This window comes from Saccopteryx leptura, chromosome 7 (assembly GCF_036850995.1).
Source record: "Saccopteryx leptura isolate mSacLep1 chromosome 7, mSacLep1_pri_phased_curated, whole genome shotgun sequence".
Taxonomy (NCBI): domain Eukaryota; kingdom Metazoa; phylum Chordata; class Mammalia; order Chiroptera; family Emballonuridae; genus Saccopteryx; species Saccopteryx leptura.
Genome location: NC_089509.1, coordinates 20,341,346 through 20,367,462, shown reverse-complemented (window position 1 = coordinate 20,367,462; position 26,117 = coordinate 20,341,346). Strand labels below are relative to the sequence as shown.

The following is a 26,117-nucleotide window of genomic DNA, read 5'->3' as shown; positions in this document are numbered from 1 at the left end:
TCTTCCTCTTCTAGATTACTTATTGTTTAATCTTGCCTTTGAAAAATTCCATTTTACACACCTAGAATACAATATTCATAACATTAGACCAATATAATTTGTTTTTGTTTCTCTCTCCAAATTTGCTTTGACCTTCTGATAGTAAAGATTAATTTATCATTCCTCTATTGTAATAGTATTTGATACAGTGTCTAGTACATATCAGGGCCTCAATAAATGTGTAAATGCAGCAAAAAACAAAAACTTTAGTATCTAGAAAATAAAATAACACCTTGTACTCATTGAGTATTAGCTATGTACAGGTACTATGCTCTGATTTTTCCTCCTTTAAATATAAATTACCTTGCCTGACCAGGCGGTGGCACAGTGGATAGAACATCAAACTGGGATGCGGAGGACACAGGTTCGAGACCCTGAGGTTGCCAGCTTGAGTGCGGGCTCATTTGGTTTTAGTGAGGCTCACCAGCTTGGACCCAAGGTAGCTGGCTTGAGCAAGGGGTTACTCGGTCTGGTGTAGCCCCACAGTCAAGGCACATAAGAGAAAGCAATCAATGAACAACTAAGATGTTGCAATGAAAAAATAATAATTGATGCTTCTCATTTCTCTCTGTTCCTATCTGTCTGTCCCTATCTATCCCTCTCTCTGTCTCAATAAATAAATAAATAAATATGAATTACCTCATTTAATCCTGAGAACTCTATTATAATCTCCATTTTACAGATGAGAAAACTGGAGACTTGGAGAAGCTGTGTGACTTGACGGACACCATTGAATTAGGAAATGAGGGAGCTGGTGCTCAGACACAACAATCCCCACTTCAGAGCCTAATTTCTTACGTACTAAACTAACTAAACCTCTGTACCCCTTCACTTCATATCACATAATCTGTATCAACATATGGACTATTCTCTTATTTAACTGTAATAAACTTCAAGATTCATTTTTTTCTAAGAAGAAAGAGAAGTGATTTCAGTAGGCAAAATAATAACCACACAAACATGTCTAAATCTTAACACCCTACTACTTGTAAATATGTAAGGTTACACGACAAGGGAAACTAAGGTTGCCCATTAATTAATCTTGAGATGAGGAGATTACCTGCACTATCCAAGTGTGCCCAATTTATCGACCAGGGTCCTTATCATTGGGCAAGGGAGTCATAAAAGCCACAGTTAGAAAACCATTTGAAGATGCTTTGTTGCTGATTTTGAAGACAGAGTTGGGAGCCATGAGCCAAGGTGTGAAGAAAGCCTCTCTGGGCCGGACAAGCGAAAAGAGCATCTCCCAAGCTTCCAGGGGGACCACTGCCCTACTCACGCCTTAATTTTAGCCCAGGGAGAAATATTTCTGACTTCTGACCTCCAGAACTGTAAAATAATAAATTTGTGTTGTTTTAAGTCATTACAGTTGTGGTCATTTGTTATAGCAGAAATAGAGAATCAATATAAGGGTTACAATTAACAGAAAAATAATGCCTATGGCAGAGCCAGCAAGGTGCCCCTCAGAGCTCTGTGCTTCCCTCTCAGAGTGTTCAGTTGTGGCTAAAAATGGCTGCCCAGCAGAGTTCATATTTTCCAAGGACCCCTAATCTTCCTAGCCCCATTCCTTTACATTGTGACTAGTGTACAACGAGTAGTCTCCCTAATGGCCAGTGGAAGCGAATCACTTCAGAGTCAAGATGTTTCAACTCTGGTTCCCTGATTCTCATGCTCTCTGCTGCCTGGGTGATGCAATGCTAGCTTCTGGCCACAAGGTGGTAACTCAAGCACAGAAAGGTCAATAATTTGACCAAAGCCATGATGCATGGCTGAAATAGAAGAAGTGAAAGGGACAGAATTGTAAGTGGAAACTAGGGAGGTAGATAAGGGCGAAATCACACATGGCTCTATGAATGACATCAAAAAGCTTTTAATTCAGAAGGAACCTTTCCAAGTCATTTCACATGGGAATGATATACTCAGGTAAGCTTTCTTGTAAGGTTGCTTTGGCAGGAGTTTGGAGAAGAAAAATAACAATAGCTAATAGTTATCAAGGGCTTTTTGTATAAGGTTCTGTTCTAAGTGGTATGTAAATGTGTGTGTCTCTGTTCATTTAACCATATAGCATTCCTTTAAGCTAGGTATTATTATCTCCATTTAACAGATGAGGAAACTGAAGATAAAGGATTTATTAACTTGGCCAAGGCTACACACCTTATAAGTTACCGAGTTGGCACTTGGGCAGAAGGAGTGCATGTGCGGAGCCCGAGTGCTGAGCCACATGAAACGTGCCCCACTCTACTCAGGAGTAGAAGAAGGAGGGAAATCAGTGTGGAACCAATGACGGTAGTGCATATGAAAAATAACGCTACAAGGAAGATGAATGGAACTAAATAAATAGAATAAATAGGTAAACTATATAATTGGAGGTAGAATTAACAGAATTTGGTGACAGATTGAACATGGAGCAAGAGGTAAATGACAGAAAACCTCAAAGACACAGCCCAGGTCTTCAGCCTGTCCCAGGAGGAGGGAACAATTCCTGAACTGTGGAGCCTGGAAAAGAATCTGTATTGAGGTTGGCAGAATAAAAAAGTCCAATATAGGGAACACTGAATTGGAAATGCTGTAGGTTATTCATATAGATATAGCTGTTTAGAATTCCGAGCTCCAAGCCTAGAAAGAACTGTAACAACTGAGATAAATTTCAAGAGTCAGATTTAATTGAAGTCTTAGAAAAACAGATCTTAAAAGAATAAAATAAACTACAATGACATATTCTGCACAGAGACACGTGGATCTTAGAAGTAGCATCACTACTTGACTCATTTTCCAGATCTTCTCTCCGTGTGGGAATTGATTCTCCTCCCCATGATGCCTGAGAAAATGGCCAGGAGATGGGGTAATTTAACCATTCCTAAGCGCATAGAGGTCTTACTGTGTCTTCTCTCTTGAGGACTGAAGACTGAACTAATGAGAAGTTCAAACTAGAGCATGGGAAAGATGCCAAAGGCTAGAATAAGTTGGTGAGTAACTTGTGAAACTTTCATGCAGGAAGATTTGGATAATAAGGTGATGTTTCTTCTATATCCTTTGCTAGGGCATTCACATATTCAACAAGCTAGAAAAAAAGATTTGGAAGGAATAACTTTGTTTCAGAAATTACACTGCCAAGAGGAACCACATTACCTCTTGGCTTGGTGCAAGAGAAAAATCTAATCCTGCTGACACAATAAAGTTTAGTGAGACACCCAACCAAAAACTGCAAATGCTCAAGTCTCAGCATGCTTTTCCAAACATAGGCTTCTAGTCTAAAAAGGAGAACTTAAGTGTTCGTTAATGAAGTGCAGGTGGACATGAGCAATGAAAATCAAGGGAAAATTTGTCTCAAAGTGAAAAGAAAAGGTTAACACTGAAAGGTAAGACTGCATGTGGGGATTATGCTCCTCAGTTCAAGAAATGCCTACTGAGCTCATGCTACCTGTGCCATCTGCAGCGATGTCTGTCACAGTTCCCAAACTGTTCTTGCTCTCAAGATTTGTGTCAGATGAAAAAAAAAAGAGGAAAAGAATGACAAAGGGAAAAAATACAAAAATTGTATGAGAAGGAGGAGGAAATACAGAAGAGGAGAAAAAAGGAGTTTGAGAATTAAAAATAGTAAGAAAAAGAAGAGTTGTTTACATGTCCCACCATATTTCAAGCTCATACTAGGTCTCATTAGACTAATAAATCTTTAAAAGAACTGCCTCTCTTTCTTTCTTTTGATACATATTTACTGAGTTTTATTGTAGCTGCATCCTCTAGAAAGCAGAGCCTACAACAAGAATTCAGGTATTGATATTTTGTTTGGGATATGCAAAGCGAAGAGGCAGTGTTAGGAGAAAACAGCTGGAATTAAGCAAGGGCACAACCCTGTGGTGTGCTATGTGCTGGCGAACCATTTCACATTCAGCCACAGGACATCTAGAAGATTTGCGTGTTTAAAAAGCAGATTTCTCTGGAAGAGTTGCAAAAATATACTGGCATAACAGGCAGGTGCATTGGGAAGAGCCTGGCTCCCTCTGAAATCACGTTTCACTCATCAAGGACCTGAGTATCCAGTTTCTGTCTTCAACCCCTCAGCTACTACTCAAGAAGCCAGACCATATGCCACAGTGTGGTATTTTATCCATGTCTGAAAGTCTACTGGCAACTGCATGCTCGCAGAGAACCAACCAGGAGAAAGAAAGCAGGTGATACAGAAATATGAGAAGGGGCAAAGCCTTGAATTCAGTATGAGCATCCTCTATGTGCTGGATACTATGCTAATTACTAGGGAAATGATAGAAAACAACACAGATGTTGTCTCTGACCTCATAGACCAGGCACAGGAGTGTGGTTAACACGGTACACAAATAAGCAATTATAATGCTGTGACATAAGTGCTTCAATGGCTGAGAGGAGACTCCATGCCAGCGGTTCTCAACCTGTGGGTCGCGACCCCGGCGGGGGTCGAACGACCCAAACACAGGGGTCGCCTAAAGCCATCGGAAAATACATATGTATTATACAATACATTCGATGGCTTTAGGCGACCCGTATTTGGGTCGTTCGACCCCTGCCAGGGTCGTGACACACAGGTTGAGAACCGCTGTGCTGTCTTCTGGGAAGTTTCTAAGTAGCAGTTATCTAGGAAATAGGTCTGACTCAAGGATTAAGTTTGTTAGGGTGAAGGAAAATGATGAAGATCTTCACATTGTGATCAGCAGTCAGAAAGAGACTGGCTCCAAAGGTATGGAAGAAAGTGCTCAGTCGTGTTGGACCTCAGAGTGTTGGACAGAGATGAGGAGGGCTAACTAGTTCAATCCTACCATCTCACGATCTGATCATCAGCAGACGAAAGACCATAGAATCCATAGCCCTTACCTTCATCCACCCCACATTCATGTCCAACATGACTACTGATCGTACTCCAAATATGTTCTTTGACTTTTGACTTCTGTGTCTTTACTCATACGGTTTGCTTCACCTGCCCCCTTGCTTCACCTGTCCCTCTGCTTCACCTGTGCCTCTGCTTCACCTGCCCTCTTGCTTCACCTGTCCCTTTGCTCACCTGTCCCTTTGCTTCACCTGTCCCTTTGCTTCACCTGTCCCTCTGCTTCACCTGTCCCTCTGCTCACCTGTCCCTTTGCTTCACCTGTCCCTTTGCTTCACCTGTCCCTCTGCTTCACCTGTCCCTCTGCTCACCTGTCCCTTTGCTTCACCTGTCCCTTTGCTTCACCTGTCCCTCTGCTCACCTGTCCCTCTGCTCACCTGTCCCTTTGTTTCACCTGTCCCTTTGCTTCACCTGTCCCTCTGCTTCACCTGTCCCTCTGCTCACCTGTCCCTTTGCTTCACCTGTCCCTTTGCTTCACCTGTCCCTCTGCTTCACCTGTCCCTCTGCTTCACCTGTCCCTTTGCTTCACCTGTCCCTCTGCTTCACCTGTCCCTCTGCTTCACCTGTCCCTTTGCTCACCTGTCCCTTTGCTTCACCTGTCCCTCTGCTTCACCTGTCCCTCTGCTCACTTGTCCCTCTGCTCACCTGTCCCTTTGCTTCACCTGTCTCTTTGCTTCACCTGTCCCTCTGCTCACCTGTCCCTTTGCTTCACCTGTCCCTCTGCTTCACCTGTCCCTCTGCTTCACCTGTCCCTTTGCTCACCTGTCCCTTTGCTTCACCTGTCCCTCTGCTTCACCTGTCCCTCTGCTCACTTGTCCCTCTGCTCACCTGTCCCTTTGCTTCACTGTCCCTTTGTTTCACCTGTCCCTTTGCTCACCTGTCCCCTTGCTTCACCTGTCCCTTTGCTTCACCTGTCCCTTTGCTTCACCTGTCCCTCTGCTTCACCTGTCCCTCTGCTCACCTGTCCCTCTGCTCACCTGTCCCTCTGCTCACCTGTCCCTTTGCTTCACCTGTCCCTCTGCTTCACCTGTCCCTTTGCTCACCTGTCCCTCTGCTCACCTGTCCCTCTGCTCACCTGTCCCTTTGCTTCACCTGTCCCTCTGCTTCACCTGTCCCCTTGCTTCACCTGTCCCTTTGCTCACCTGTCCCTTTGCTTCACCTGTCCCTTTGCTTCACCTGTCCCCTTGCTTCACCTGTCCCCTTGCTTCACCTGTCCCTTTGCTCACCTGTTCCTCTGCTCACCTGTCCCTTTGCTTCACCTGTCCCTTTGCTTCACCTGTCCCCTTGCTTCACCTGTCCCCTTGCTTCACCTGTCCCTCTGCTCACCTGTTCCTCTGCTCACCTGTCCCTTTGCTTCACCTGTCCCTCTGCTTCACCTGTCCCCTTGCTTCGCCTGTCCCTCTGCTCACCTGTCCCTCTGCTCACCTGTCCCTTTGCTTCACCTGTCTCTTTGCTTCACCTGTCCCTTTGCTCACCTGTCCCTTTGCTCACCTGTCCCCTTGCTTCACCTGTTCCTTTGCTTCACCTGTCCCTTTGCTTCACCTGTCCCTTTGCTTCGCCTGTCCCTTTCACATGGACTTGTCTAGTTCATGCCCTTCCTTTCAGGCTCACATGAAAGCTTTCTTCTTCCAAGGCAATCTGAGGTCCCCCACATTATACTGGTTTACTCTCTCCTTCCCCAAAATTCTTATTTTTCTCCTCTGAAGGAACTTTTCCCATGTCTGTAGTTATTTGTTTGACTGTCTCATCACCCCTCCCAGATTATTAAATCAATAGTAGCACAGAGAAATAAATAATTTTAAATCATTTGTTATTTCCATGATTTGTCTTCCCTAAAAAACAACAGAAGAACACATTTCATTATGAAAATTATGAAATTTATTCAAAAATCAACTATCAAGTGTCATGGGCCAAGACCACTGGGCAAAGCCATCATCTCATTCCCACCTAGTTTCCCTGGCCTGGTGGCCTTATTTGCTTTTTACTGTTGTACTCCTCCCCAATCTCTCCCCCGGGACCCTTTCATCACTCCATGAGCTTATATCTTCTCCTTTATCTGATTCCATTCCAGGTCCTCTCTAGACCACCTGTCTTTGGCACGCTGGTATTCATATAGCAGATCATTCTAGTTTTGTCAACAGTAAAATAATTTCTTACTCTATGCTACCCTAAAAACAAAAATAATTCAATGAAACTCAATACATCAATTTCTCACTTGAGGAGTTTCCTATTTTGAGTTCCATAAATGTGCACAATTTGCCATTTATAAGATGGTCACTGGTACTTAAAAATACAAAGAAAAATGTCCCCAGGCATAGTCTTCAAGGACTTTACTGCCTGAGAGTTGACAAGGATAAGAACATCAATGGCTAGAGATCAGTCAAAAAGTGATGTGTTCTTACAGTGATATGGATTTACTGCAATAATATTAGAGAAGCTCAAATATTACTGGTAAAACCATTGGAAAAAATTCAAACACATCTATTTCTTGCTCTTTGACAATCCAGCTCCTTCTGATGCCACATGTTTTAGTTTCAGTAGTACACAGCATTAAATTATCAATTTAGTTGTATTAATTTTGAAGAAATAAAATTAATTGCACAAAGAAGAACATGTTTCCTTTCTCTTTAGGACATCAAATTAAGCAAGATTCATGTGGCATCAAAAGGGCCATGTTTTGGCCCTGGCCAGGTAGCTCAGTTAGTTGGAGCACCATTCTGATACACCAAGATTGTGGGTTTGATCCCTGGTCAGGACACATACAATAATCAACCAGTGAATGCATAAATAAGCAGAGCAGGCCCTGGCTGGTTAGCTCAGTGGTGGAGCATCGGCCTGGCATGTGGATGTCCCAGGTTTGATTTCTGGTCAGGAGGGCACACAGAAGCAAACATCTGCTCTTCCTTCCCCTTCTCTCTCTCTCTCTCTCTCTCTCTCTTCCCTTCCTGCAGTCAGAGCTTGATATGTCTGAGTGCCTGGGCCCCAGGCACTGAGGATGGCTCTCGGGAGCCTCTGCCTCTGGTGGATGGCCCCAGATGGGCAGAGCACCAGCCCCAGATGGGGGTTTCTGGGTGGGTCCTGGTCAGGGCACATGGGGGAGTCTATCTATCTTCCCTCCTCACTAAGAAAAAAAGAAACCAAAAAAACTAAAACAACACGTTGATGTTTTTCTCTCTCTCTAAAATAAATTTCTAAAAGGTCCATTTTTCCTCAAGCAATATCCCCCCAACACACTCCACCCAAAGCTAGAATTTCTCCTGAAATATCCTGACTCTATAATTTTTTTCCAGGGCTGTTCTCTCCTGCTTTCATTTCAATCATATGAATTATACCTTGAGCAAAATAAATTAAGAAAATTTTAATGTCAAGAACAGCCTGATAGTTTAATGAATGCTTAAAGTAGAAACTCTTCAATATTTTTGCTAAGCATGGTGATTCAATAAACACTTGCTATTGCACACTAAGATAAGTTTGTTACACTTGATTAAAAAATCACTAAACTAAGATGCAAACGCAATGAAACAGAACCAGTAGAAACCAATCTTAATTTAAACTCCTAGTGACCTAATTGCCTCTAAGTATATAATGCTCCTTTTTTAAAAACTTTTCTCAGCTTTCACACTTTTGGAATTTTGGAGAGACTATCTAAACTATACAAATATATATGTTCCTATATATTCCCAATAATTGAATATGTTTTCCAGGTAGTAAGTTTCCAGTCCAGGGGTCTTCTGTTTCATAGTCTCAGGTGACCTGCCATCAAATATCCTGTTAATAATTCGCAAAGACTATTTCATCAGTTATGTCTGCTTCTCTGTTTGCAAAAAGTGAGAGAAAATGCTGTTGCCCCATTTAAACAGTCCCATTTCTCCTCTAATGGTTAACAGTAAGGGAAGTTCCAAGTGCATTATTTTGCTGATGCTTTATTCTCACACCCAAATGAGCTGACTGGTTTTAAAACCAGTTTCTAATGACAGGTAAAGGACAGTTGTAGGCCCTCAAATGACAGTGAAATATCTCCTTCAATTGCCCCTTAAGAAATTCACTCACCTGTTCATAATGTCAATTACTTTATTTCATATCTAAAAACTTCTTGGATAATAAGATTAGTTTGCAAATAGGACATGACTACTCATGAGAATTTTCTTAGTGTGCTGACATTTCCATATTTTTAGATACAACTAACATTATATTTATTCTTTGCTTAAAAGCCTGCAGTGGAAAAAAGGACTGCAATAGGTACCCATAATCTCAGAAAGTCTTAACTCCAGAATAGCCTAAAGGCCCAGTGCACATGCCATCCCTGAATATAAATGTCTCCATTCTTCTCTATTGCCCTCTCTGACCACTTATAACATTCTTTCCTGTTAATCCTCTAAACTCTCATTAAGCATTACCTTCTTTATGAAGAGTACCCTCAGGCATCATTATAACATGGGATTAACCATTACAGATGATACATAGATAGATAGATAGATAGATAGATAGATAGATAGATAGACAGCAGACCCTGGCCGGTTGGCTCAGTGGTAGAGTGTCAGCCCCATGTGTGGAAGTTGCGGGTTCGATTCCTGGCCAGGGCACACAGGAGAAGCACCAATCTGCTTCTCCACCCCTCCCCCTCTTCTTTCTCTCTGTCTCTCTCTTCCCCTCTGGCTTCCAAGGCTTCACTGGAGCAAAGTAGACCTGGATGCTGAGGATGGCTGCATGGCCTCCACCTCAGGTGCTAGAATGGCTCAGATTGCAGCAGAGCAATGCCCCAGAGGGGCCAAACATCGCCCCCTGATGGGCATGCCGGGTGGATCCCAGTCGGGCGTATGCGGGAGTCTGTCTGTCTGCCTCCTCCCCAATTCTCACTTTGGAAAAATACACCCACGCAAAAATATAGATAGATATTCACAGGATGTAGCAAAAGTAGGTTTACAAAAAAGGTTTACAAAAAAGTAGGTATGCAAAATAATACAATAATTAATAAATAATAATAATATAAAAATAAACTCAGTGTTATGCTTACTCATAACTGTAAACCTACTTTTGCCCTACCTTTTGTGTGTCTGTGTGTGTGTATATATGTATATTATATATATATATATAATATACATATATATATAAAGTGATTGTATTACTAAGACACAATAGACTAATTGTTAGTTCAATTGTTCCAATTAAGAGACTATAAATTAATGAGAGGTACTTTAATAACAAATGTCTAGTACATAGCTTAAAACATAGCTGGTACATAAAGTATTTTTAAAAAATTAATGTGTGCCCTGGCCAGTTGGCTCAGCAGTAGAGCGTCGGCCTAGCGTGCGGAGGACCCGGGTTCGATTCCCGACCAGGGCACACAGGAGAAGCGCCCATTTGCTTCTCCACCCCTCCGCCGCGCCTTCCTCTCTGTCTCTCTCTTCCCCTCCCGCAGCCAAGGCTCCATTGGAGCAAAGATGGCCCGGGCGCTGGGGATGGCTCTGTGGCCTCTGCCTCAGGCGCTAGAGTGGCTCTGGTCGCAACAGGGCGACATCCAGGATGGGCAGAGCGTCGCCCCATGGTGGGCGTGCCGGGTGGATCCTGGTCGGGCGCATGCAGGAGTCTGTCTGACTGTCTCTCCCTGTTTCCTGCTTCAGAAAAATGCAAAAAAAAAAAAAAAAAAAATTAATGTGTGATTGTCATCTACCTTTTACTCACCTCATCAATATATTTTAAACCAATTTAATGAATTAGAAGACTAGAACAGCCTTTATGTGGGTTATGAAAGTTTTGTACTAGTCAAAATTAAAACACAGAACCAAAACATATTAAGTCTTCACACACTAGTTATACCAAAAATATCTGAAGTCTTCATATGGTACTCAGCATTCCAGGACATTCCCTTACCTGATCGTGTACTCCCTCACCTGATTATGCAATCACAAAGCATCACCTTGGAGCACAGCTTGATAAAAACTTACGACTTTCAAGAACTACTGAATCTTACTGGAATGCAGGGGGTGAACTAATGTATTCAGCAATTCAAAGCTAAATAAAGTGTGCTCTACTTTTAAAATTGCTTTGTTCATTTCATGTCAAATAGTGAATCTGAAATATGAAAAGAAACAAACAGGTAATGTTCTGCTTAACTACAACCACATCAATACCTTTTTCCAATTATTTAATTTTTATGGGGTTTTTTTGTTTTATGTTTTCCTTTACCAATGAATATATTCCATCTCTATACTGTTTCACTCCATATTTGTTAATATCCCAGTCTCCAAGCCACATTGTCATAAATAGAATAAAATTTTCTCAGTCTTTATTAGATTGTAAAAGTATGTTTCTTATTTCAATGTTTTACCTTCTGAGAAATTACTCTTCAATACCAGAAAAGTGACTTTAATTTCATTTGAGAAAAGGGCAAAAGGAAAATGCCCTCACAAAATCCAGACTCTTAGATTTGCAGGCAAACATTGCTCTTGCTGCTTCTGCATTATAGAAGAGAAACACAATTCTCTACAAAAATAAGTGGTAAACAAAAGCATAAATACCCCTCTGTATTTTTATTCTCAATTCTATTGACTTGGCTACTAGTACTGGTAATACTTCTCCTACTGATTGTGATAGCATTTTTTTGTTTGCAGCTAAAACATCACATGAACACTGAACAATAGAACAGGATATTATACTATTCCTGTAAACATCACGAATTGAGGTCAAATGGAGACAGGGATATCAGCATGAATAAGTCACCATAGAACAAAATTCAGCCTCATCATCCAACCTCAGCAAGAGACGCGGAAGCCCTAGGGAAAGAATTAGCAGTCTTCCCTCCCTCCATTCTGGCATCTAGAAATTCTGTTGCATTCTAGTTTATGAAAGATCCACAGAAATGAATTTCTTCTGGCCCCTCGCCCCAACCCTAAAAATCATGAATTCTTCTATGATTGGGTTCTTAGAAAGAAGTGCATCTAAACCACAGTGAACGGTAGGATTTTATAGGGAAGAAAAGTCAAGCAATTCCACTCCAGAGACTGAAAAGACTATTCTGGAATCTATGTAGAAATTAACCTTGTGAGAAATTCAACAGTGACTTATGAAAAGAGTTTCCAAAAGTGATGCTATTAAAATTATTTCTCCCTCCAAAATCTAACATAATAATAAAAAAAGATGTTCACAAATCTTTTTGAAATCAATTTTGAAGAAATTCAAAATTGTCATCAATTTTGGCCTCTTTTTTTGTGTTAGCAGAGAATGTTAGACATATTTAAATTCTGTCACTTTAATTGGGCAAACACACTCATTGGTTCTCTGCAATGGCAACTCAGTTCTTCTCTTGTATTTACCTTGAGTCAGGAGGAAATTCTCATGTTGCCAGATGTGTCAAGGTATATCAACAAATGGTAACAGTAGGGAAGCAAATCATTTATAAAAAAAAAAAGGTAAAATAAAAATGGCTGAGCAATTTTTCTGCTTTCCTTCCATACAAGAGCAAAATAAAACCTTACTTAATGTCCACAAAGCTAAGTTGTCAGCTGTACCACGTCTTTAATGCAATTGTGGCTGCGCTGTATTTTCCAGATGCAGCAATAGTTTGACTCACTATATTCAATTCTGTACAAGGATACATGCTCTTCAAATAAATTGATGTGTTTACATCTCATCCCCACTTCTAAGGCTGTCCCACCCTCACTGAGAATGAGGCTACCAGGCACAGGGCTTTTTAAGTACATTTTGTTTCCATGTGAACCCATATATGAATCTAAAAGTATAAGTTGGCCTAAGATTTTTCCCCTCTTTTTAGATTCTTGAAGCAGATTGTAACAAGGTTTAATAGGTGGCTAAATCTATATTAAACACCCCTCCTCTATTTAACCATATTGGCTGCATGTCATTCCCCAATCTAGAATACCATATTTCCACCTTCTTCCTAATTACAATCTTCCTGCTCAGGATGTTTTCATTAGGAAAGCTGGAAATATTAAGGCTAAAGAAACTTTGGAAATAGGTGATCCATAAGCAAAGCTATTTTTACTACACCTTAGGAAGATGAAAATGTCAAGAGAAGATTAAAAGTTGAAGCTGAAAATAGATAGATCATAAATTCTATGTGTTGATCCCTGAATGCCCTAGAACTGTAGACACTAGTAAAAGGGGAGAAGGAGAAGGTAGAATCGAAAGATCACCAAGGTCTGAAAAATAAGCTGAAGCTTTTCATCTAAATTTTGTTTTTTCCAAATTGAGAGGAGTAAGCATAGTCGTGTTTTATCCTGGAATAGAACATGTGTAAATTGTCACTCTCCCAAAGTGACATTTAAATTGAACTATCACTTCTAAAATAACTGTAGCCCTGTAAATGTGGCAGTAACTTAAATTGTTGAAGCAAATGCTAAGGAGTCTGTAAAGACTATTTCTCTGATTCATAAGGTGCATGATCCAAGGTTAGGGTCACAGATGCCCTTGGAACAATGAAAGGCCATGTCAAAAAAAGGCACCCAGTATGAAAAGCTTTACAGGATAAAAATAAGATGCGTTTCCATAGCAAAAAAAGCTTACACCTTACCTCCCTAAGTTCTGTAGGAGAGAATTTATGAAGGAAACCTTCTCCCCTCGACCATTTCTGCAGAGGGAACGGCTGTGTTCTCCAGTGTAACTGGAACTGGTCACACCTTCCTCTCAAGTAGAAGTATCATTGTCTTCTCTTGACTTTTTAATCAACTGACTTAAATAAATCGGGGCTAGTTTTTCAGTCTCTTTATGCTATCACTGTCTCAAACTCTGACCCAAATGGACTAGTGCTGAGGTTGCACCTGCTCGGTAGAAAGCCTACCATGGAGAAACTTGCTTGTTTGTCCTCCTTTTCATAAAATTTAAATTGGTGAATTTGACAAAAACTTGACATTGACCTCAACATTTAAAAGTGATATGTCAATAGAAATTACTATGTTCACAAATTCACACACACAAAAACAACACTGTTGTGAAAAACAAAACAATACTACTACTCACTCATTATTAACTGACTCACTCCAGTCTCTCAGAATGTAGTATTCAGATTCATCTGAGCTACAGATCTTAAGTATATTGTCTCATTTCACTTTCATAATGATCCTTTGAGGCTGATGATATTTTTATTATTACTACTATTTTTAACTATTATAAATTATTGCACATAGCAGAATTTAGAAATGATTTACAAATAGTCACCAAAACAAATATTAAGTTTGTGAATGTTGAACACCCACTGTATCCAGAAGAATATGAGGAGACAGGGTTGGAGTTGATTTCCCTTCCAGTCAGTAGCACCATCTGTCTCTGGAACTGGCTGCCTACCTTCCTTGGCCCTCTGTGCGGTGGACCCTGGTGTGCTCTGGGCACAGTACACCTCCCGGGTCTGGATGCCACCTCCACACACGGCTTCTGTCACATGCCAGTGGAGGTCCTGCTGCTCCAGGAGGAGAGAGACTTGGCATTCTTTCCATTCAGAAGTCCTCCAGGAATACCTGTTTGGTTTGGTTTGTTTAAAAGAAGAAGAAGAAATAAGGAAAATATAAAATTCTAAAGAAAATTTAAGTCATGACACCAAGTATGTATAATAATCTCCCTTTCTAAAGCCAAATCTTTGCCTATGGATAAAGAAGTCTACTGGCTTTGAATACTAAATCCCTTTCATGTCCTAGAGAAAAATCACAGCAGCCTAACAGGATGAGAGGATTTAAGGAAGGAAATATGGATAAACAGCAGATTTTTCTCAGCCTTGAAGCTGAAAAAGAGTAAGAATTAGAAGGAAGAGTTGGAAACCAAATGAACATAATTCATAGCAGCTGAACTTGTAATGGGGTTTCATCTCACAAGATTCTAGACAGCTTTGTGTGAAATTTGTTCTTTCTCTTTTGATTAGAACTATACTGTCAAATGTGTGAAGTTGGGAATATATTAATTTAAATGGATTGAAATGGCCTACAACTTTTTTAACTTTCTTGATAAAGAAAAGTATTTCTTCCTGTTTGATCCCACTGGAAAAAAAGATATATATATGAAAAGAAGTTAATAAAGTACCCCTATATTTAATTGATGGGTACTTCTTTTAAAAAATATGCAAACATGCTGTTATTTACACTGACTAAGCAATATGTCTCCCTGGCTTATAACTCTTTAAGATACACACTAATAGAGAAGCACACATGTGTGGCCATACATACAAATAAGGAGTGAAAACCCATTGGAGTTTGCACACAACTGGGAAAAAACATAACAACCCTACCAACATTACAGTCATACCTGAAGAGTTATTTCAGGCAGAATTTCCTTTTGTGGGTTATTACAGCATTCCTCAAGCCCACAGTATTAATATAACTCTATGGCATTCATAAATATACCAACAGAGTCATTAACTTCTGAAACAATAAATAAAACCTAAAAACATGTTCATATCTGCTGTCCCATTTAATATTTCAGAAAAATTCTCAGCTTTGTGACTGTTTAAAAAAAAGCAAAAATAAAAATAAGCACATGTCACCAAGACTCCAATTTTATAGAAACTATAGAGTAAAATTAAAATCATGGCCCTGGCCAGTTTGCTCAGTAGTAGAGTGTCAAAGTCCTGGGTTTGATTCCTGGTCAGGACACACAGAGAAGTGCCCATCTGCTTCTTCATCCCTCCCCTCTCACTTCTCTCTCTCTCTCTCTCTCTCTCTCTCTCTCCCTCTCTCTCTCTCTTTTCCCCTTCTGCAGTCATGGCTCTATTGGAGTGACTTGGACCCAAGCATTGAGGATGGCTCCATGGCCTTTGCCTTAAGTGCTAAGAAGAGTTTGGTGCTGGGCAATAGAGCAGCGACCCAGATGGGCAGAGCATCACCCCCAAGTAGGCTTGCCAAGTGGATCCTGGTCTGGGCACATGCAGGAGTCTGTCCCTGCGTCCCCTCCTCTCGTGAAAGAAAGAAAGAAAGAAAGAAAGAAAGAAAGAAAGAAAGAAAGAAAGAAAGAAAGAAAGAAAGAAAGAAAGAAAGAAAGAAAGAAAGAAAAAGAAAGAGAAAATAAAGTAGCAGACCACAAAATCAGGAGGCAAATTTCTAAAAAACTTAATGGGGATCAAATCCCTCATAATAAATGTCGTCCTTCTAATAGGCTTGAATGAGAATCAATCTTCTTGTGAAAAGCCCACTGTAGAAAAAGATTAGGATAATCCTGTGGGGTTTGTTGTAACATAATCGTTCTCCCTCTGCCTCACTACTTCACTTTCATATGGTTTTTCCAAAGCTTAAAAAATGAGTGGGCTGGCCTAAAGTTTGGAGTACAGAGTTCAGATACTGCTTATGCCATAATACAGACAATACTATTATTTCTAATTCCTGGGCATGAAAGACCAAGAGAAGTTTGGTTCTTCCCAGAGGTAGTCTTTCTCTAGAGTGAAGACCCTAAGCTCTTTCTCCTCACCCAGCAATGTTTCCTTACTGATGTTCTCCACAGGCACTCAAGCACAAGGCTAAGTATCTTGCCTCTGAGTCTCAGGGCACAGGTGCCTTTGTATCCTGGGACAAGACACAATGAGGTTGGGGTGTGTTGGAATAGATGATTTCTAAGTCATTTCAAACCCTCTTCCTACAAAGCTTCCCTAAAAGAACAGCTCACTGACTATTAAAGAGGGGGTTATGTATAGGAGCTGGCTCCAAGGCTCCTATGACTGCAAATAAAGTAGGCAAAAGAGGGCATGATGTAGGCAAGAAGCATGCATCCGTTCAAACCACCCTGCACTGTGCTACTTACTTACTAGTCATGTGACTTTACCAGTTTTGGCTTCTCATCTGTAAAATGAAGATAATAATAACAAACGTTGAACCTGGCATGTAATAAATATTCAATAGATATTAATCCCCTTTCTTCCTATGTCCTTCTACATGTGCCTTTGCCCCCTTGCTCCCATAGAAAATGCACACACATATTCAAACACAACTCCCATTGTATTGATGAGGATTTCATTGATTTTTATCAAAAGTCCTAATATTAGAGATTCAGGAATGCAGTTGTATAACTTCCAGCAACCAAAGTTCAGCAAAGAACATAAAAGAAACAAAGTTTGGAAGTATAGCAAGTTACAGTAATTTGCTGCTTGTTTGGAAAGAATGGCCCATGCTGTAGGAATTGCTTTTTCAATTAATTTACCATGACCCTATAAGAATTAGCAATGAAGAATTTTGGAAGTCATTACAGAGAAAAATGGAAAGAAAAGTTAAATGACTTTGGTTTTATGTAAGGTAACAAAAACCCTGTTGGTAGCTCATTAAGCAAAGACACAGAAATTCCATTCCCTTACAAACAAAAAATTCTCGAAAGAAATGTAAGGCATTTATCAGCATCGCTACTGTTTACCACCTCAGAGAAAATATCAACCCAGCAAGTGGCAAAGGAAGAAGCACACCAGTAAAACACTTCTATATTCCTTTTAAAAAATGAGGGTCTTTTCATTGTCTTTTCTCATCCTTTTATCTTTATTTTTTCTAAAGTGCTAGCTAGCTGTTTTTAGTCACAAATCACCCAGCAGCCATGAAAACTGATCATCCTGAACTCTACCAACCTGGGAAAGTGTCTCTGGGATCTGACAGAATAAGAAATCAAAGGAGTTCACTCAACTCAACATTACTCACTTTCTCCTTTAGAAGTTGTTACAGAGATGGTCCTATCGCCTCTAACAACTTGGTTTCTGACAGCTGGCGACACTCTCTTTAATGGCTAAGTCCATGTCAAAGACTGGGTCTTTAACACTCTCTCTCTCCCAACCTTTCAGCACAACCTCATTTTGTCTATCTGCTTAGGAGGGAAATATGAGGACTCTGAAAGGTCAGAGTTCTACTTCCTCTGAGTGTGGTGCAATACTTTGAAATCAATGGTAGAAATAAATGCCTCAAGTAGAATAGACAGACATGAATTGAAGAATTTAGATAATCCTTGCAGTCCCTTATTAATGTGACTGTGTAGAATTTATCTGCTTTGTCAAAGGATCCAGCCAAACAATAGAGACAGGTATTAATTTATTGGGGATACTAGGGTATCATAACATATTTCCTAAATAATAATAATGACGGATATTTTTTACATGTTTACTTTGTGTCAGATAGTGCACTAACACATTTAGGTGCATTACTTTAATTAACTCCCCCCAACAACCCTATAAGAAAAATATTACTTCCTCTTTTACAAATGGGAGAATTGACATAAAGGAGAAGCAAATCTTTCACTATCACATTATCAAATAAGTGGAAGAGCAAGACTCAAAGTCATGCTTATCTGATTCTAAAGCACATCTACTTAAATGAAATGACAATGTGGTAGATTAAAATAGTGAATGGCAAACCAATGAAACTTGATCAGAGGATAGAGAAAGCAAATTCAGCTCTCAGCTTAGTCATTTTGAGCACAAGCAAACGTTGTTCTTGGTCTGAAGAAGTGTCTGCTAAACTGGAGCAAAAAAGAAAAAAATATTTGTTGGTAAAAAAGATATTGTCAGTGACAAATGACCAATAATATTTTGTGCTGCCAAGATTGTTCTTCCATTTCAAATACAAATAGAATTTGAGAGTATTTTATAACCAAGTATTTTATAATTAGAGCAACATGGTCACATAAGGTCAAATTTTAGTACATTCAGGAAAAATTTGCAAGTCAATATAAAATAAGCCAAATAAAAGCACCTATAATTATAAACCTGAAATTTCTACTAAAACCTACAGCAGACAACTGTTGAATAAAAATGCCTTTTCAAGGCCCTGTGGTCAGACTCCAGACATGTCTCCCTGGTTATTCTGATCTTAGGTACACCTGCCATCATCCATTCACACGATCAGAGCTCCAGTGTACTCACTGTTAGTGAGAGAGCATATAGTCAACCATTCTGGACAAACCTCTGAAAAAGGGAATATTAATGATTCAAATATTGAATATACAGGGAGAACAATCCATACAAGGACATTTTCATTAACATAAATATATGTAAGACAGTCTAAAGGCAGGAAAAAGGTAAAAGTCAGGGCTCTCTAGAAAAATAAATAGGCCTGCCCAAATAAATAGTAAGTGGATCATTTAGCTCAACCGTGCATTCATTCACCCTTTTTCCTTCCAGCAATTCTTGAGCTCTAACTATGTGCCAGACACAATTTCAGACAACAGAAGTACATAGCAGTGATCAAGACAAAGTCCCTGAACTTGGGAAGGTTACCTTCTACAGGGACAGTTGGAGAGAAATGCATCAATACATAATATGGTATCAGATAATGCAGAGAAGAGAGATGAAGAGAGATATTTCAGTCCATGACCAGGAAGTCCTCAGAATCCAGAATAAAATAATAGAGTGAGTATAAAAATAAATGGTCAAGGAGTATTCTGGGCAGAGAAGAGCATGTTCAAAGATCTGAGGAAGGGAGAGAGCTTGACATTTTCTATGAAAGTACAGAAACAGCGTGGTTGGGACAGACAAGTCAAGATGAAAGTGGGAGGTCACAGAAAATGAGGGGTAGTTGAGAGCCAGGCTACAGAGAACCTTTTAGGCAGTGTAAATACTGTTATTCCAAATACTTCCATCAAGAAATATAAGAGGCGTGGCAAGATGGCAATGGAGTAGGTGGACATACCAACTTCCACCTCCCAGAACCAAAGTGAATTACAACTTAATTATAAGAACCATCATCTGGAAAAAACAACTTTGGACTAAACTAAGAGGACTCTTTAACCAAGGAACATCAAAGAAGCCACAATGAGACTGGTAGGAAAAGCGGAGATATGGAGAGGGCTGCCCAGCTCCCAGGAGCAAACAGCAGCCCGGAGAGAATTGTGTGGTAGGAAGTGAGTTTAGTGGAGAGAGGAGGGTCCTGGGCCCCAGGAACAAAGCACCAGCCTGCAGCCCAGTGCCTAGAAGAAGCCTATGGGCAGTATTTAGCTGAAAAACAAGTCAGGATACTGTTTGTGAGAAAGAGACAGATTTCTCAGACCCAGGATTCTTCTTAAAGGGACTGTGCAAAAAACCTCTTTTACAACCACTCACCCAGGGATCCGGGGGACAGGGAGAGAGGAGAGGACCGGAGTAGCAGAAAGATAGTGTAATCTAGGAGACACAGGCAGAAACCCTTTGAGGGATAGCCACCCTAACACCTGGGCTGAGTCACTCCCCAAATATGAAGTGAATATTTCCCCTGGAACCAGAAATATCAGCAAAGGGAAGAAGGACACTAGCCAAAGAAGCTCTTCTGAGGCATCAGAGCAGAGTCGCTTAGATGGAGGGACCCTTAAAAAATACAGTATTGAGTGCTACGATCTGAAGTATAGTGCCCCAAACCACACTGCTGAGGGCTCGTGGGAGGGCAGGCAACAGCAGGATGTGGAAGCATGGTCCCATGTGGAAGCAGGAGAAGGAGCCTGCCATAACAGAGGCCTGGCGTGAGCTCAGTCTCACCCAGCGGGGGCAAAAGAAGCACCAAGAGTGGTCTGGCCAGCTGCAGACCCGCCTGCAATCCCACTGGCAGGGGAAAGGCAAAAGCCTGGGAAATGCAGAGACCCATGGCTAAGCGCAGGCACACAGCCTGGCCTGGCCCGTGGAGCCAAGGCTTGCACCCCTACAGGCAAGTGCAGCTCTGCCTGCAGGGGCAGGGCAAAAATCTGGGAACAGAAGAACAGTGGCTGAGCAAAGTTGCTCACCCCTGTCAGCAGTGCAGGGGCTTGTTGCCTGGGGCATGGCATGCAGCCCCACTGTGGGTGTGGGGTGAAGGCCAAGGCTTATAGACCTGGGCATGTGAACACAGCCCCTCCCGTGGAGGAGAAGTGGAAATCACAGCAACAGCCGCAGCCGGTGGGCAACGGCAATGCCCATACACTAATGCCAAGGCAGCAGCAGAGGGGGTGGCAGGCCTGCAGACAGACTACAGCTAGAAAACACAGAGGCCACACCCATTGGACTCCAATGGCCACACCTTTCTTATAGACAGACAAAATGAAAAGGCAGAGAAATAAAACACAATTGAATCATGAGAAATCCCCAGAAAAGGACTTAAATGAATCATATATAACCAAATGACCGCATGCAGAGTTTAAAATAATGATTGTTAGGATGCTCACAGATCTTAGAACAACAATACATGGTCATAACAAACAACTAAATAAAGAGATAGCAAGTATAAAAAAGGACATTGAAATAATAAAAAAGAATCAGTCAGAAATGACAAATACAATATCAGATATGAAGACTACAATGGAAGAAATTAAAAGCAGGATGGATGAAGCTGAGGATCGAATCAGCAAGTGAGAGGTCAAGATAAATGAAGGCATGGAAGCAGAGCAACAACGGCAACAATGGAGAATCAAAAAGTCTGAGGAAACTGTAAGAGAGCTCTGTGACAACATGAAGAGAAATAACATCCCCATCATAGGGGTTCCTGAAGAAGAAGAGAAAGAAAAATGAATAGAGACTTTGTTCAATCAAATCAGAGCTGAAAACTTCTCTAGTCTGACCAGGTGGTGGCACAGTGGATAGAGCATCAGATTCAGATGCGGAGGACACAGGTTTGATACCCCGAGGTCACCAGCTTGAATGCAGGCTCATCTGGTTTGAGCAAAGCTGACCAGCTTGAACCAAAGGTCATTGTCTCAAGCAATGGGTTACTCAGTCTGCTGTAGCCCAACAGTCAAGGCATATATGAGAAAGCAATCAATGAACAATGAAGGTGTTGCAACAAAAACTAATGATTGAGCTTCTCATCTCTCTCAGTTCCTGTCTGTCTGTCCTTATCAATCCCTCTCTCTGACTCTCTCTCTGTCTATGTAAAAAAAAAAAAAAAAAAAAAAAAAACTTTCCTTAATTAAGGCAGGAAAAAATCTAACAAGTTCAAGAAGCACAGAGAATTCCATTGAAAAGAAATCCAAAAAAATTTACACCAAGACACATCATAATTAAAATACCAAAGGTAACTGATAAAGAGACAATATTAAAAGCTACTAGAGAAAAAAAGGCTATCATCTACAAAGGAGACCCCATTAGGATGACATTCAAATTCTCAACAGAAACACTTGAAGCCAGAAGGGAATGGCAAGAAATATTCAAAATAATGCAGAACAAGAGCCTACAACCAAGACTACTTTATCCAGCAAGGCTGTCATTCAAAATTGAAGAAGAAATTAAAAGCTTCCCAGACAAAAAAACAAACAAACAACAAAACAAAACAAAAAAAACTCAAGGAATTCATTACAACCAAACCAATACTGCAAGAAATGTTAAGGGGCTTGTTTTAAACAGATATAATAGGGAAGAGAATATAGCAAAAGAGAAATACAGCTTTAAAGAAGAAAATGGCAATAAACAACTACATATGAATAATAACCTTAAATGTAAATGGATTAAATGATACAATCAAAGACATAGGGTAGCTGTGTGGATAAGAAAACAGGACCCATACATATGCTGTCTACAAGAGACACACCTTAAAAAGAAAGGATGCACATAAACTGAAGGTAAAGGGATGGAAAAAATATTTCATGCAACTGGAAATGAAAAAAAAGCTGGGGTAGTAATACTTATATCAGACAAAATGGACTTTAAAACAAAGACTATAGTAAGAGATAAAGAAGGTCACTACATAATGATAAAGGAAGCAATCCAACAGGAAGATATAAACATTATAACAATCTAAGGACCTAATAAAGGAGTACCTAAATATATAAAGCAGAATTTGATGGATATAAAGGGTGAGATCAACAGCAATACTATAATAGTAGGAGATTTCAATACCCCACTAACATCACTAAATAGATTCTCAAGAAAGAAAATTAACAAAGAAACAGCAGATTTAAAGGACACACTAGATCAACTCGATTTAATAGGTATCTTCAGAACCTCTCATCCTAAGGCAGCAGAATATACATTCTTTTCAAGTGCTCATGGTACATTATCTAGAATAGACCACATGTTAGGGCATAAAAGTGGTCTAACAAATTTAAGAAGATTGAACTAATATCAAATGTTTTCTGTGATCACAATGGCATGAAACTAGAAATCAGCCAAAACTGAAAAATACTCAAACACTAGGAAACTAAATATCATATTATTAAATAACAAGTGAGTTAACATTGAAATCAAAGAAGAAATAAAAAAAAATTTCTAGAAACTAATGATAATGAACATACAAAAATTCAAAATTTATGGGACATAGCAAAAGTAGTACTGAGAGGGAAGTTCATAGCATTACAGGCATACCTCAAAAAGCTAGAAAAATCTCAAATAAACAACTTAACCCTGCATCTAAAAGAACTAGAAAAAAACAGCAAGTATAGCCCAGAGGTAGTAGAAGGAAGGAAATAATAAAGATCAGAGCAGAAATATATGACATAGAGGTTAAAGAAACAATACAGAGGATCAATGAAACCAGGAGCTGGTTCTTTGAAAAAATAAACAAGATTGATGAACCTTTAACTAGACTCACCAAAAAAAAAAAAAGAGAGAGAGAGAGAGGACTCAAATAAATAAAATTAAAAATGAGAGTGGAGAAATAACAACTGACACAACAGAAATACAAAGAACTGTAAGAAAATACTATGAAGAACTGTACATCAAAAAATTAGACAACATAGATGAAATGGACAAATTCCTTGAAACATATAATATTTTAAAAATCAATCTGGAAGAATCAGAAAACCTAACCAAACTGATTACAACAAATGCTATAGAAACAGTTATCAAAAAACTCCCAAGAAACAAAAGCTGGGACCCGATGGCTTCACAAGTGAATTCTACCAAATACCCAAGAAGAACTATCTCCTATCGTTCTCAAGCTATTTCAAAAAATTCAAGAGGAAGGAAGATTTCCAAGCTCCTTTGATGAGGCAAGTATAATTCTGATTCCAAAATCAGGCAAAGACAACACAATAAAAGAAAATTATAGGCCAATATCCCTAATGAATCTAGATGCTAAAATCCTCAACAAAATATTAGCCAACTGGATCCAGCAATATATGAAAAAAATCATACACCATGATCAAGTGGGATTTATTCTGGGGAGGCAAGGCTGGTACAATATTCACAAATCAATCAATATGATTCATCACGTAAATGAAAGGAAGGAGAAAATCACATGATAATTTCAATAGATGCAGAAAAAAGCATTTGATAAAATCTAGCACCCATTCATGATCAAAACTTTCAGTAAAGTGGGTATACAGGGGATATATGTCAACAGGATAAAGGCTATCTATGACAAACCCACAGTCAACATCATACTCAATGGGCAAAAATTAAAAGCAATCCCCTTAAGATCAGGAACAAGACAGGGGTGCCCCCTTTCACCACTCTTATTCAACATAGTCCTGGAAGTCCTAGCCACAGCAATCAGATAAGAAGAAGAAATAAAAAGCATCCAAATTGGAAAAGAAGAAGTAAAACTATTATTATTTGCAGATGGTATGATATTGTATATAGAAAACCCTAAAGTCTCAGTCAAAAAACTACTGGACCTGATCAGTGAATTCAGTAAGTTGGCAGGATATAAAATTAATACTCAGAAATCAGAGGCATATTTATACACCAACAATTAACTGTCAGAAAGAGAAATTAAGGAAACAATCCCTTTCACAATTGTAACAACAAAAAATATAAAGTACCTAGGAGTAAATTTAACCAAAAAAATTAAGGACTTGTACTCAGTAAATTATAAAACATTGATAAAAGAAATCAAGGAAGATACAAGCAAGTGGAAGCATATACCATACTCATGGTTAGGAAGAATAAACATCAGTAAAATGTCTATATCACCCAATGCAATTTATAAATTCAATGCAATACCAATTAAAATACCAATGACATACTTCAAAGATATAGAACACATATTCCAGAAATTTATATGGAATCAAAAAAGAACATGAATAGCCTCAGCAATCTTGAAAAGAAAGAATAAAGTGAGAGGTATCACACTTCCTGATATCAAGTTATACTACAAGGCCATTGTACTCAAAACAGCTTGGTATTGGCATAAGAACAGACATACAGATCAATAGAACAGAACAAAGAACCCAGAAATAAACCCACAACTTTATGGACAACTGATATTTGACAAAGGAGGTAAGAGCATACAATGGAGTAAAGACAGCCTCTTCAACAAATAGTGTTTGGAAAATTGATCAGCTACCTGCAAAAATATGAAACTAGACCACCAACTTACAGCATTCACAAAAATAAACTCAAAATGGATAAAAGACTTAAATGTAATCCATGAAACCATAAGCATCTTAGAAAAAAAACATAGGCAGTAAGCTCTCCAACAGCTCTCACAGCAATATATTTGCTGATTTATCTCCATGGGCAAGCGAAATAAAAGACAGGATAAACAAATGGGGACTATATCAAACTAAAAAGCTTTTGCACAATTAAAGGCAATAAGAACAGAATAAAAAGACAAACTACACAATGGGAGAACATATTTGACAATACATCTGATAAGGGGTTAATAACCAAAATTTATAAAGAACTTGTAAAACTCAACCCCAGGAAGGTAAACAATCCAATCAAAAAATTGTCAAAAGAAATGAAAAGACACTGCTAAGGGGACATACAGATGGCCAAAAAGCATATGAATAAATGCTCAACATCACTAATCATCAGAGAAATGCAAATTAAAACCACAATGAGATATCACCTCACACCAGTCAGAATGGCACTCATCAACAAAACAACATAGAGTAAGTGCTGGCGAGAATGTGGAGAAAAGGGAATCCTCCTGCACTGCTGGTGGGAATGCAGACTAGTGCCACTGTGGAAAACAGTATGGAGGTTCCTCATAAAATTAGAAATCGCACTGCCTTTTGACCCAGCTAGTCCACTTTTAGGAATATATCCTAAGAACACCATAGCACTGTTTCAAAAGTAGTATTGCACCACTATGTTTATGGCAGCATTGTTCACAATTGCAAAGATCTGGAAACAGTCCAAGTGTCCCTTAGTGGATGCTTGGATTATAAAGCAGTGGTACATATATACAAAGGAATACTATGCGGCCATGATAAAGAAGGAAATTTTATCTTTTGCAACAACTAGGATGGACATGGAAACTATTATGTTAAGTGAAATAAGCCAGGCAGAAAAAGAAAAATATATGACCTCACTCATTTGAGGAATCCAATGAAAAATTTGTACTGAGGAACAGAATTGAGACAGAGGCGAGATCAAAGGGACCAGAGGGAAAGCGAACAGAGGGAAAGGGGATGATAGGATGGGATAAATCTGAAGGGA

General features: G+C 39.6%; 1 protein-coding gene across 1 annotated transcript in view; it reads right to left on the bottom strand.

Annotated features, from left to right (window-relative positions):
- The window catches only part of THSD7B (thrombospondin type 1 domain containing 7B), an 891,282-nt gene that overhangs the window by 573,128 nt on the left and 292,037 nt on the right, over nucleotides 1-26,117 (bottom strand). Inside the window, exon 4 of the mRNA XM_066346150.1 lies at nucleotides 14,195-14,364. Coding sequence (XP_066202247.1) covers nucleotides 14,195-14,364 — 170 coding nt within the window. The remainder of the gene's footprint in view (nucleotides 1-14,194; nucleotides 14,365-26,117) is intronic.